General features: G+C 43.6%; 1 protein-coding gene across 1 annotated transcript; it reads left to right on the top strand.

Moving 5' to 3' along the window:
* Positions 1-528: 528 nt before the first annotated feature.
* On the top strand, positions 529-12,057 carry LOC119212579 (transient receptor potential cation channel subfamily M member 4-like). Its single transcript, XM_037463139.2, has 28 exons — positions 529-814; positions 1,854-1,915; positions 2,013-2,190; positions 2,288-2,468; positions 4,129-4,298; positions 4,390-4,564; positions 5,193-5,257; positions 5,386-5,619; positions 6,134-6,236; positions 6,338-6,459; positions 6,559-6,843; positions 6,958-7,059; positions 7,195-7,323; positions 7,512-7,641; positions 7,879-8,024; positions 8,337-8,449; positions 8,541-8,657; positions 8,820-8,863; positions 8,949-9,187; positions 9,350-9,465; positions 9,830-9,962; positions 10,060-10,234; positions 10,367-10,532; positions 10,626-10,807; positions 10,977-11,109; positions 11,199-11,271; positions 11,373-11,466; positions 11,562-12,057. Exons 1-28 carry the CDS (start codon positions 755-757, stop codon positions 11,588-11,590), a joined length of 3,756 nt encoding a protein of 1,251 aa, XP_037319036.2. The 5' UTR covers positions 529-754; the 3' UTR covers positions 11,591-12,057.
* Positions 12,058-14,048: the final 1,991 nt, after the last annotated feature.

Below are 14,048 nucleotides of genomic sequence, written 5' to 3' on the forward strand. Positions count from 1 at the left end.
CCTAACAAAACGTTTCTGGAGCAGAAACATTTTTTGCAGAGAAGTATGAAAAGTACTTAAAAAAATTATATTACAATATAAAAGAAAATAAACTAATAAAAAATAAGGAGACAGTTGTATAGAGACAAGATGTCCAACCAGTATGATTTTATTAGTATTAATAGTACTTTGTATTTGTCTACTAACACAGTCAATATGTTTACTCCAACTTAAGTTCAGTAAGATTTTTAGCCACTGAAAATAATACAATAAGATTTTTTTTTTCAGGTGCCTTTTAGGAGAAATCATTCATATAAATTCCTTGTAGGTCTGACATATTTTGGTAAGAAGAAGAAACATATTAGCCGAGTGCGTTTGAATAACGACCTTTAACACAAACACACTGTCTATTTAGGCGACATAACATAACTTCTTAACCATGCAATGCCATCAAATATGTATTTCTTGAGCTTTTCCAATATGTATGTGGTTTTAACTGATCCCTCCTATTTACTAAAAGGACTTTACCAGCAGCTCCCTCTAAAAAAAAACCACACCCTCACCTGCGAGGTGTGTCTGGCTGCTCAGCACCTGGTTGTCCTTCTAAATTGCGGAGAAACTGGTGGAAGTTACTTTTCAATAGTTTCAGTTACCGCGATTTCTATTTTCTGCCATTCTGGATACTGTTTTAAAAAAAAATGGGCAAAAGGAAACCCTGGAGTATTTTCTACACCCACGGTTAGTCCCACGGAAAAGTGGGTGAACAAAAAACACCATGAGAAACCCAGGAAGAGGAGTTGACGGAGACAAAGTCGGTAAATCCGAGAAAGACCAGGTGGGTAAACCTAACATTTAATATCGCTCTGCTCCTGTTGCAATGGAATGACCCCACACCCTCAAACATGACATCACAGCTAAAGTTATTGCCACTGTAACGTTACAACTGTGATTAAACAGACCAGCATTTTGAAGCCCTCGTAAATGCCATTTAAGTGCGACTGCGCCTGTTCGTTGACGCTGAAAGTTTTTGTCAGCTGTTCGTGGAAGTTAAGCTAACGTTAGCCTACAAGCTAACGCTAACGTTAGCCTACAAGCTAACGCTAACGTTAGTCTAAAGGCTAATGTTAGCGTTAGCTCGTAGGCTAACGTTAGTTTAAAGGTGCACTTTTGACTTTGGGTAAGTCTCCGAGAGCTTTAGGTTGAACTAACACAACGTTAGCTTAAAACAACTTAAATACAACATTGACGAGCATGCTCACTACTGTACTGTGTTGTCATGACATTAGTTAACGTTATATTTAAACTAGCCTAACGCTAACTGCCTAGCTAGCACACCACACATTTGAGGTCTATGCTTGAATTTATATCTGTAACAGACTGAATTTAATGGACCCACCCTGTTAGGGAGAGACAGATGTCTTTACGTTGTGACAAAGCTGGTAAAGTTAAACTTATTTTGGTACACTATAAAAATGGGTTATTTTGGTTGTAAGTTTAAATTCAAATTTGTAAATAGTCCAGTTTCAACTATTAAAGGAAGTCCAATGCAGCTCCCTAGTTTGTTGTTCTGTATGTATTGACGATATCTGTGCACAGTTGTCGCACACACACACACGCACCTACACGCGCACAGACACACACACACACACAGATTCTTTGACTGAAACCACAGCACCATGTCAGAAGTCACAGCTAGGTGTGTTTGTGCACAGGGTTTTATCACCATCGTCAACGTTTATCATTCTAACATTTTCCTGCACCCTGCAGCCTCATGAATTCCAAGCAAAGGAGGGTGGGGTTCGCTTTGAACTTCTTGAAATCGAAATGGCGAGTATTTAATTTGCCCGCAATAACCTGTTGGAAATGTCTTGCAGAGTTGGATCCCCAAAATCGTCAAGAAACGAGTGTGCACCACCTTTGTGGAAAGTTCTTTAAGGTATTGTGACACTTTAGTGGAGAACATTCCTTTTTGAAGCCGCCGTGTTTACTTACTTCCGAGGATGATTGTGTTTAACGGCTCTGACCTCCCTCAGTAATGGCGCTCTGTGTCAGTGCGGCGGCAAAAGAGACTCCCACGGCTCCGTGGCTCTCGGTGACTACTTCAGCACGGCCATCGTCAACCGCTGGGACAGCGCCCAGCACTCCTCTGAGTACCCGACGGATGCCTTCGGAGAGTTGCAGTTTGCAGGAGCCAGCAAGCGGCACAGCTATGTGCGTGGTGGTTCTGGTCCCCGAATGCCTCATTACATGCTTCATCTCTATATTCTCTCTATATTCTAAACGTTCATATGCGTCCCGTTGTTATCAGTTCCTGCGTCTCTCGTGGGACACCGCCCCGTCCATGGTCTACACCCTGATGACCGTCCACTGGGGTCTTCCTGCACCCAACCTGGTGGTTTCTATAGTGGGCGGAGAAGGGAGGACAAAGGTGAAGACTTGGGTACGGGAGGTCCTGAGGCAGGGACTGGTGAAAGCCTCACAAAGCACAGGTAAACATATGAAGAATGGAAATGTGACTTCAGACACTGCTATGAATTTGGGTCATAGGTCTGTAAGGGTTCGAAAAGCCTTCGAGGGAGGTCACACTACGATGAATCAAGAGTCACCTGGCTCAAATTTAAAAAAGTATTTTATAACCTAGACAAAGGTGATAAGGATTACAATGTGAATAGTGACATATTTTGTGAAATAGAGAATTCTCGGACAGTTCTTCAGTTCTGGTACTTTGAAAACTCCTGATCAATAGGAGGTGCTCCTTATCTAATACCTGACAGGAGGAAGAAAAAAACCCTCTTTTCTCTGGGGAGAAAGCTAAGAGAAATCCATTAAGGACGGCAATTAGCATCCGCCCCCAGGCTTTTAACATTACATCGTGACAGGATGTTAATGTGTACAGTAATTATAACTTAAATGGTGTTTGATTCATATTGCATTCACTTCATCTAACATCACAACAACTACAATTCTAACACTAAACATGCTAAAATACGTGAAAAATACTTTCCACCTGCTACATGTGCACTTCTACTTAAATCCAGGTCACATGTCAGTTAAAAGTGTTGTGAAACCCATATGCCCCGTTTGAAATATAGCTGTAATATGCAGACATTTGTTGTTGAGACGTTATACTACAAAAGGTGCGATTGCTGTGACAGTCGATTTGTGCTTTGCTTCATATTTCTTTTACAACTGCAAAGTGCTCAATGTTCCATTTTGATTCCCTTTTATCCGAGCACATTCAAATACATCTGTACATTTTGCCCCCAAAACTGCTTTTTAGTTTATATTTTTGCTAATTTATGGTGTTTTTTTACTTGATTTATGAAGTCAAATTCCTCTTGAATTTATAACGTTTCCAAGTAAGTGACTTGTATTGCGGAATGATTAATCTGGGATTTCTTGGAAGAAAACAAAACGATTGTGTTTGCCGGAAATAATACAGCTGTTACTAAACTGGGAACAATTACACAATGGGACTCCTTGGGGTCTGATGTAAAAACCATAACATGAACGGATTTGGTTTTTAACAAGTAGCAAAGCATTTATTTGCAAGCCAATTAAACAAATTTCACCAACATGAACAATACAAAAATGTGACTGATCAAACATCTAAGGCCTGCGGTCAAACAAATTACCTCACTTGAATGCATTTTATCTACATTAATTACTGTTTGCTACAATTTACTTGAGGAACTATCAATCCTTTCAAATTTACATGACCATTGTAAACATCCAAATCAACGCTGCATAAATTGTATATGTACACTCACCAAATAAGTGCAATGCTCCTTTTTGTATGAAAACAAATGCAACTAAGTGAGACAAAGTCAAAAAGAGTAGCTCATTGCATATAACTGGTGCAAAGCTCCTGGGCTTCATGAGGACCAGGGACCCTACCCCAACACTGTCTTTGTCCGTTTAGTCGCAGTACTTTTGACGTGGCCAATGGAAACTTCATGCTCCCTTTTATTGCTTCCACATTGAAATTGCTTGTCCCAAAAAAGCAAAAGTTGGGCGAGCCAGATTAAAATGCCCAACCTGATGGAGTAGAAGCAATTGAGCCAGTTTTAGGCGTACATTTTCTGTAAAACGGTGTCATGACATCTCTCCTTCTCTCAAGCCAACGGTTCCTCTTCTTACTGTGACCAGGAGCATGGATCCTGACTGAAGGCCTGCGAGAAGGCGTTGGCCGGTGTGTTGGAGAGGCGGTGAGGGATCACGCAACCGCGGCCTCCTCGGTGTCCCTCAACAGGGTGGTGGCGCTGGGTATCGCTCCCTGGGGCCTGGTGGACAACCGAGAGCAGCTGGTCAACCCTGAGGTGGTTCAGGCAGGCCTCTGACATACCACAAGTATCAAAAAAAATAAAAAAAACACTGCTATATCATATCCTTTGATTGTTCCTCATGCAGGGCAGCTTTCCTGCTAAGTATTACGTCAAGAACACGTCCCGGGACTCCCACTGCCTGGACAACAACCACCAGGCCTTCCTGCTGGTGGACGATGGCAGTGTGGGACGCAGAGGAGAGACGGGGTTCAGGGCCAAGCTGGAGGACTTCATCTCCCACCAGCGCACAGGCATCTGGGGTGAGGGGTGGTAAAATGAAATGTGATGTCTACGCAGAGGAGGAATAGGGAAACCGTTTGCCATTGCCTTGCTAAAAACATGACGCTTACCACTGAAAGGGGTAACGTTACATTAAACAAAAAATACTGTTCCTTCATCTCCTGCTAAAACTAGAAACCAGAAACTCAGTGTGCATTCATGAAGAATGATGACGTGTCCTGGCTGGCTTGACCTGATTTGAGGATCTTTCTTCTGTTGCTATTCTAGCTTCAGGTCCCTTTTGTATACATATTGTTTATGTTGGAATACTGAGATACGTCCAAACAATGCAAAAGTCCTACAACCACAAACCTGCACCAAAATCTTCCTTTCCTGCTATTTGGCTCTCTTGGTAATCTAATGTGGTGGCCAGTCCTCTGGTATCCAATAGATGACAGCTGTTTTGTGGCGCTTTTGAGTCTTTGCGACTAACATCAAGCAGAGACTTGTCCAAAATGTACATGTTTCTGTATCTTAGCAAATAGTAAAAGTAAAATATGCACATGGTTGGAAGTACATCTGCGACTATAATCAGAATGTCTTAATTAAAGCAAAGCTGCTACAAAGACACTAATGCTCTTTAGTAATTAATTGTCAAATGTTTTGTAGGCAGCGGCAGCATTGACATCCCCGTCCTTTGTATGCTGATCTCAGGGGACGCAGGAATGCTGGAGGTACAGACACTGCTTTTTATGTCTGTTGATTGACTGAAAGAAGTTATTGGCTCAGTTTTAACTGTCAAACGTACCTTTTTTGTATTCTCAAAAACCCCCAAAAAACTATTCTCCCTAATTTCCGCCAGAGGGTCGATCTCTCTCTCAAAAGCTCCATGCCCTGGCTGGTGCTGGCCGGCTCCGGAGGCCTGGCCGACTTCTTGAGCGACATCCTGGACAATCTGTCACCAGCGGCGGCCGCCCAGTCGTCCGGGGAGGGAGGCGGCGACGCGTCTCCCGGCGTGGATTTGAAAGACAAAGTGGCAGAACGGGTCAAAAAGCACTTCCCTGCTGAAAAGGAGCCGGACAAACTAGTCGACCGGGTAAGCGCTGTGGACGGAGACGTGTGCCGCCATCGTGGGGCTCCTGACACAAACGGAACAGGAGGAAGCTGTTTAATGAGCGGCCACAGGGTTAGATGTTTGACTTTGGTGTTCATGTTAAGTCTTTTTTAAATACAATAAACGTTGAGATTCCAATTTGACTCTCAGACGATATTTCATAACATATTTGGAGATGTACTTTTACTGTGCATTTTTGCACGGTTTTCTTTCTTCCCTCCTATTCAACAGGACCTGCATGTTAAGCCTTACTGCTATTAAAAAGTTATCAGTATATTACCATGTTCTTAGTATTTATTTAGCCCCTTTGGGCCTGTAATTAGTGTTATAATTTGTTATCTCAATGCTGGACATCCTGCCCCCTGAGCATGGGGAGGCAGCCTACCTCGTATTATGGCTTAGACGACATTTATTCATCATTAGCTGCTTGTTGATCACTTTCTCAGTTCACAGCAAGTATCAATCGGTCATTTTTTTTCTTGTTCTGGGTCTACAGGCTCTGAGCATCTACCAGATGAGAGACTTTATTACTGTCTACCATGGAGAGCAGGAGGGCCCAAATGACTTTGACACAGTGCTGCTCAAAACATTGGTTGGAGGTACATACAACTAATGTGTAATATAAATATTGGTGTTTTATGTGTCGACCCAATTCTGATGTTTGTGTGTGTGTGTGTCATTGTGTTTTATTTTACTTTAGCTAGTAAGCATCATGCGTCCGTTAATGCCAGCCCTTACAACGAAGAGCTGAAGCTAGCGGTCACATGGAACAGGGTTGACATTGCCAAGAGTGAACTTTTCAATGGAGACATCCATTGGACGGTGAGAGGGACGATACTAGTTCTCTAAAAATAGATGCATTATGTGCAGTAACACTTTGAATGAAGTATTGATCTTGAAATGAAACCTTTGATCAAATAGTATGAGGACTTAAAAGACTCCATGACGGATGCCCTGATCAACGACAAGCCTCAGTTTGTGCGTCTTTTCACCGAGAATGGCCTCAACATTCTGGACTACCTGACTTACGGCCGGCTGGAAAGTCTTTACGGCTCCGTGGCTGAAGGGACGGTGCTTTACCATCTACTTCAGCGCCACCTGGTGGAGCGGCTTGGAACTGCACCGTCAAACCAGCAGAACTTGCCTTCCAAATTGGTGGCAGAGAACCTACAGATTGGACCAGTGACTGAGATTACCCTATTTGAGGTTTGACATGCTGTACCTCTGGTCTAGTTTTGCACAAACAAAAAAAACTTATCAAGAACATAGTTTGATAAAAAACACCTTTTTTATTTTTTTGTTATTCTAACATTTTCTCAGGTTGCAAAGGTCCTGGAGCTTTTGATGGGTGACATCTGCCAGCCATTTTACTATGACGCATTTGGCTTAGAAGATATCTCCTCTAAAAGTAGAGCACTTAGGGTACGCTCACATTTTCTTAATATGTTCACTAACTGTACCTGAAAGCTACTAAACTACCGACATGCCTCCTGTACCTGTGGCGTTGTCACAGTCAATCTGATACTTCCTCCCCCTTCTTCTTTTCCTCCATCCCAGCGTGCAAGCAAGCTGCTGCATGGAGAATGCCCTTATCGAAAAGAACGCTGCCTCTCCCCCTGGACCTCACTCTTCATCTGGGCCGTCCTGCAGAACCGCAGCGAGATGGCAACTTTCTTCTGGGAGATGGTAGAACTTCCATAAAAGCCCAAATTTGATCTGCAGCTTTTTGCAAATTTCATGAGAATCTGACGCAACCAGGCTTTGTAATGTTTCTGCAGTACCACAGATACTTCTTTAAACCACATGACCAAAATACTCTCAGTACCCATGATGAAAGAGTTCATACCCCCAACTTCTTATGCGGTCTTTCCAAGGCAGGAGAGTCGGTGCTCAGTGCTCTGAGTGGCTGTAAGATTCTGAGGGAACTGTCCAAGTTGGAGATGGAGACTGAGAACAAGTTGTCCATGAAGGAGCTGGCCCAGAGGTTTGAGAACCTGGCACATGGTGAGAACATAAATCAACAAACCATGTAAATGTAATGGAAATAATTAACAAAATTATTAGTTTGAAAAAGTCAATGTATGCATTTCAACAAAAGCAGATTAAACAAATGTACACAATGACTATTGGACAACCTATTTGTTCAAGTGCAATCGGTCGACTATTAGTTAATGTTAGGAAACAAAGCTAAATGTAACAACCCAACAACCCGTTTCAATCCTCTTTCTTCCCTCCTCTCAGACATGTTCAGCTCTTGCTATCGGAGCAATGAGAGTCGCTCTTTCACCCTATTGATTAGGAAATCTACAGTTTGGGGCGGTACCACTTGCCTCCAGATGGGCATGGGCGCTGACGCACGACTGTTCTTCAGCCACGACGGAGTGCAGGTGTGTTACTGTTTTTACACAGGTGTGACCGATGCATTAATTACAACCATGGCACCAGGTCCCCGACTGAAACCACACCTCAACCAGTTCTGTTTCTACATCGTTTAATGGAACCCATCTTGTGACTCAAAATATGAGCTCTGCCAATCAACGCTTAACATTTAATGTTGAGCTGAAGTAGTCTCCCTTAATGACCCGTTACCATAAATGAGTTTCAGCTTGCTACAAAAAACAACACTGTCCACTTCCAAATGGAGCAAAATGAATGAATAGCAGTTGGGAAAACGTGTCTGATTGTATCTTCTCTTCCAGTCTCTGTTGTCCCAGATCTGGTGGGGGGACATGAAGAGGAACACTGATGTGTGGAAGTTCCTGCTCACCTTCTTTTGTCCCTTCCTCTGCTACACCAACCTCATCTCCTTCAGGTAAAATCAACTACCATTTTTTTTTTCCCAAGGTTCATTCTGAGGATGCCAATCTGTGAACTGATGCATGAAAACATTCCCCACCTCACAGGAAGCAAGAGGACCAGCATCAAGGGCAGGACGAGAAGCCTAATGAGGACGGATTGGGCAAGGACAGCGACAGCCTCTATGGCCACACCGTCTTCTCTTTCTCAGACATCAAGCACACGTAAAACAAAACCCCCCAAATATTCAAGTCTGGCAGTGTTCCTTTTTTCAACATCTGTTGCTACAGTTTTCAATGGAACACTTTTGCTCTAGTTTTTTTTTTTAAAGGATTTCCTGTGTTTTGTGCTCCTTTTAAAATGCTTTAAAATGTTTTTTTAACCAGTGACTCTGATGAACAAGGTCCTCCCAGGACACCAACCATTAAAGGTGAGCCCTCTTTTTAAATGAAGCATCTTTGCAAAAATAAGAGTAGACAAAGCTACTGAACCAGGTCCAATGATCTCCCCTACAGGGAGACGCGTCTCTTACAGAGCCCCCAAGCGTCCGTTCATAGTGTCGAGATGGCGTCAGTTCTGGTTCGCCCCCGTCACCGCATTTCTGGGCAACGTTCTGATGTACTTCCTGTTCCTCCTGCTGTTTGCCTGGGTGCTGTTGGTGGACTTCAAGCCCCCGTCCTCTTCTGGTCTGGCCCTCACAGAGAATGTGCTGTACTTCTGGGTATTCACCATCGTGTGTGAGGAGATCCGGGAGGTGAGTGCAGAGAGACGTGCTCGTTCTAAGTGGGGCGCTTGATGCATCTGCTCTGCACTAACCAGAAACTAATTTTACACAGTTATTTTAGTGTGGAAAATATTTAATATGCTCTATAATGTTTTTTTCATTGATCTGACGATTGATGTTTTCTTCCCTCAGATATTCTTTCTGGGGACGAGGACTTGGCGTCAGAGGGTCAGAGTGTATATTCAGGATGTGTGGAACATGTGTGACCTCATTGCCATCCTGCTGTTCATCGTGGGAGTAATCTGCAGGTACACACAAAGACTACCCAGTAAAGACTGGACTTACTGCAGGATTATCCCAGAACCTTTAACTTTTTCTGATGAATGTTCAGGGATTCTTCTTTTTCTCTTTCACGGTACTTATTGTGAATGGCTTTGATTTTTATCTCATTAAAACAGAGCAGTGTCTTACCACCTGTGTGCTGTCAAGTTGTTTGTGATGTCATGGAACGCAATGCAGTTTTTTTTTTATTTGTGCTTTTACAACAAATCAGACTCCCAACAGAATGCTCTAAAAGCATCCATTAATACTTTTTGAGAAGCTGTGGCCATTTTAACACATTGGCCACTAAATGGTGCCCTTACAACCATATATGCTTCTCTTTTTCTTCAGGACGTTCACATGGTCTTATGGATTTGGCCGGGATGTCATGTGTGTTGACTACATGGTCTTCACCGTCCGTCTCATTCACATCTTTGCCATTCACAAGCAGCTGGGACCAAAAATCATCATCGTTGGCAAGATGGTGAGAAGCATTTCCATAAGTTGACATCAAACCTATGTTGCCTGGCAAAATGTTGGGATTCTAATGATGGAAAGGAAAACATTTCCTCTCTTTTTAGATGAAGGACATCTTCTTCTTCCTTTTCTTCCTGATGGTGTGGCTCCTGGCGTACGGAGTAGCCAATCAAGCTCTGATTTACGCCTACGACCCGAGCTTGGAGCGCATCTTTCGCCGGGTTTTCTACAGGCCGTACTTACACATCTTTGGACAGATCCCCGTGGAAGAGATGGATGGTAGGTGTGCATGTTTGTTAGGCTGTGTGTCAGCCTCTTGAGAAGACTTTAGTTGACAGCTTTCAAAGAATAATGTATGTACTGGGTGTTTTGATCCCAGTAATAACTTTTTATCTTTTGTGTCTGTGCCAGTTGGGAAGGAGTGGGACATGCCGTGCACAGACAACATGACACTGATTGAGAGCGGTCAGGAGCCCTGCAGGACTCTGCATAGTAACTGGCTGGTGGTGATTCTGCTGGTTGTTTACCTGCTGGTCACCAACATCCTGCTCATCAACCTTCTCATCGCCATGTTTAGGTACCGATGTCTGTCAATCTGTTCCTAGCGAGCTTTGCTGACGCGCTATAAGTTCTGTGCACTCTTTACGCTGCCTTCCTTGTGTCCATCCAGCTCCACCTTCTCTGAAGTCCAGGCTAACAGCGACATCTACTGGAAGTTCCAGCGCTACACGCTGGTGGTCCAGTACCACTCCCGTCCTTCCCTGGCTCCTCCTTTCATCATCCTCTCTCACCTCAATCTCTTCATCAAAAGGGTCATCCGCAAAGTGCCCTCCATCAAGATCCAACATTTTGGTCAGTATTTGAACAGGATTCTGGGAACTGGGCGCGACTGTTTCATTGTGTTGTTGGACAAAATGTCCAGAACAATCATGTGGTACCGTACACTTGATCTGCACAAAATTCTGCCGGCCCTTTGAGAACCCCTGGTTTTCGAATGAACCCTTTTTACCTTTTCCACCAGTGCTGGAGTTGAAAGGGAAAGACGCCAACAAGCTAAAGACGTGGGAAACCATTCAGAAGGAGGACTTCTTGACGGCCCAGAACAAGATCCAGAAAAGCAGTGACTCGCAGAGGCTCAAACGGATGTCTGTCAAGTGAGGACGCCCTCGTACACCAACACTGCAGCTATTTGAGTACTATATATCTAAGGTTAATATCTCCCTCGTGGTTCTTTTTCTTTCAGAGTGGACGGTGTGTTTAAACATATGACTGAAAGCAGAGACGTTGACCACAGGCTGAGGGCTTTGGAGAACGAGGTAAAACGAGAGCGTTCATCACTCGGGACAAAAATAGTGAAGCGCTTTACTTCCTTTTTAATGTCAATCCTTTTGGGCTCTTTTGACCTTGTCTTCCTCAGATGGAGTACTGCTCAAATGCTCTCAGCTGGATCATTGATACTTTGGCACAAGGCAGCACTTTTAAACCTCCTCGTCCTCCTCCCGCATCAAGAGGTACAAATGCGAGCATCAAAGTCTCCTCCTCACAGAAACAAGACCGATGTTGGGATTTCAGAGCTCTCATTCTGTATTCTGGCTCTCTTTTACAGATGTGTTCCTCTCTTCTAAGTCCACCTGATCCAGCTGCGGTGATGCGTTCACTTTCTCAGGGCCAGTACAACAAGTTTTTAAATGCTTTTACTTTTTGTTGCTACACACCCAACTATGTTAGTCACTGGACTGAGTCACCAAATATTCTACCTTCTATACTTAAAGTGTAGCAGCCATCACTTGTTAAAGTATTGATGAAATGCAAAAACGGATATTTGAAATGTGCAATTGATATTTAAATGCCAAAGTAAAGTCTTTGTATTCATGAAATAGCATGATATATTTTGGGGATTCTAATATAGTCAATTGTAAGGTGTCTACGTTGAAGCTACTATTACTGTTTTACAGACGTTGTGTACTGTTACCGTATACATTTTAAGCCATTTATTTGTATTGACACATTCATTCTGTTCAATAAAGGGCCGATGCCGAATGAATGACTATAATAATGTTAATAAAATAACGCGTAGGAGACTACAAAAACTGCACAGTCCATTTCTGATTTTAGTGGGCAGCGCAGTCATCCTCCAATCAGAGGGTTGGCGGTTCAACCCCAGGCCTGGCTAGCTGTGACTACATTGTGTTACTGATGGGCAGGTGGCACTGTGCGTGGTAGCTCCTGTGATCAGTGTATGAATGAGTGAATGATGACATGAAGTGTTAAATCGCTTTTAGTGGTCGGAATACAGGAAAAGTGCTGTGCAGTCCATTTATCATCCTTAATGCTCCTGAAGTCGCTCGCCCAGCCAAAATCGATTAGTCAACGAGCTCCGCGTGTCTCTGCAGATAGAGGGAAGTTTATGAAAATGTCAACTCATGGGTGGATTCCTGCTGGGAAGCTCCATGCTACGCTTCAGTCTTGTGTCAAGCAAGTAAAAGAAATATACGCAGGACATTGCTCAATCAAAACCGCTTTAATCATATCCTCATTCCATTGAGTCATTTCACTTACCGTCAACCCAACAGCTTCTTCCTGTTGTGTAAATGGTGGTTTGTGTTTGATTTGGACGGATTTGAAGAGGAAAAAATGATGTGCGATAAGTGATCTTTGGAATATGCTCAATTTGTTTTCCTCTACCTGGATGACACATGATACATGTACAACCATCTCTTGTAAAGGCCGAAAAGTGCGTGTTGCACAAAGCTGAGGTATCCTCCCCGGGCTTCATCGACGCGGGCGATGTCCTAATGGAGCCTGCAAAAACCAGAGCAGTTGTGGACTAGCCTCCACCTTCCACGTACAGAGTCAGAGAGCTGCTCTTCCAGTCCTGAAAACATTCTCGGCACACCCTGCTCCCAATGCCTGTCCCGATAACGCTCTGTTGGTCCCAGCCAATCTCCGTCCTCCAGTGGGATCATTCTTCCCGCCTGGCTTGTCACCCTGGGATCCTTACCAAAGGATTTGTCCGCCTGACCTGCTCTCGGTGCACCATCGTGTCGTCTTATGTGGTGCCGTTAATGTGGTGTTATGGAGATGTGCTACAAATTCACCTCACGTTTTTGGTTTTAGTTTTGTCGGCTTTTCTTCTGGATTCCATCCGCAGTCCAATGGTCAGGCGGAGCGCATGAACAGGGCATTTCTGACGAAATCCGGTCTGACGCCTTTTGTGCCACTGGGGAAAATTTTAAGAGTGAATAATGATATATATAGAGTCTTAATGCCTCTAAAAAAATAAAAAACGTGTGGCATTTTCAATTTTGTTGATAGACAGAATTAATTTACTTATGAGGATATATGAACTGTCTCCCTATAAAACGCTAATCTAACTAGTATCTCCTCTTCATCAATGGGATCTCTGAGGCAGGGAGCTGCTATTTTTTTCCGGGGCAGTCTAGCCAACTTAAGTTTCAAGTTTATCAATATGTCAGGATGCCCTGAAGAAGACAAACATGTAATTGTCTTGAAAAATGCCCTCAGAGGCTGTAATAAGTTTCATGTCAGTGTGACCACTGAATGAGACACATCTGCTCATCTTTACTTCTCTCCTGTCAAAAAGGTGGAACCCTATAGGCTACGTAGCATGGCTAATATGTGCTAAAGGCTAAAGCAAAGCAATTAACATCAAATTCAATTCGTCAGCAAAAGATTCTTCCTTCATAACTCAAGTGAACGCGCCGTGTGTTTCTGCATAACCCCTAGGGTTCACTTCTCTGAAACAACCGTGGGGACAATGCCCCCACTACTACCTCCGCGGCAGTGTGCTCAAGACTTGGCACGAGCGGGATTTGAACCCACTGGCGGTGCGCACAGAGGCTTCTGGGCTCTAGCTTGCACCCCTACACTACCAGTCCTGGTCACATTTTGGCAACTTTGATTCTCCTATTTAACCTTGAGCATGTGAGTTAAACTTTAAAACTCTCTTAAATGCTATTTCCACATCTGGGCTTGAACCCACAACCTTCAAGTGCAGTGCAGGGGCTTATGTCAGCAGCTCTTCCACTGTGCTACTTCACCACACACTAACCAGCCCTTTGTTTGTTGTATT

Source organism: Pungitius pungitius, chromosome 21 (assembly GCF_949316345.1).
Source record: "Pungitius pungitius chromosome 21, fPunPun2.1, whole genome shotgun sequence".
NCBI classification, from domain to species: domain Eukaryota; kingdom Metazoa; phylum Chordata; class Actinopteri; order Perciformes; family Gasterosteidae; genus Pungitius; species Pungitius pungitius.

Excerpts from the sequence above, each read along its gene's own strand:
- LOC119212579 (XM_037463139.2), top strand. The coding sequence starts at position 755 with ATGAGAAACCCAGGAAGAGGAGTTGACGGAGACAAAGTCGGTAAATCC. Across the intron at positions 8,864-8,948 it reads CAGGACACCAACCATTAAAG|GGAGACGCGTCTCTTACAGA; the intron begins GTGAGCCCTCTT and ends TCTCCCCTACAG. Across the intron at positions 9,963-10,059 it reads TCATCATCGTTGGCAAGATG|ATGAAGGACATCTTCTTCTT; the intron begins GTGAGAAGCATT and ends CTCTCTTTTTAG.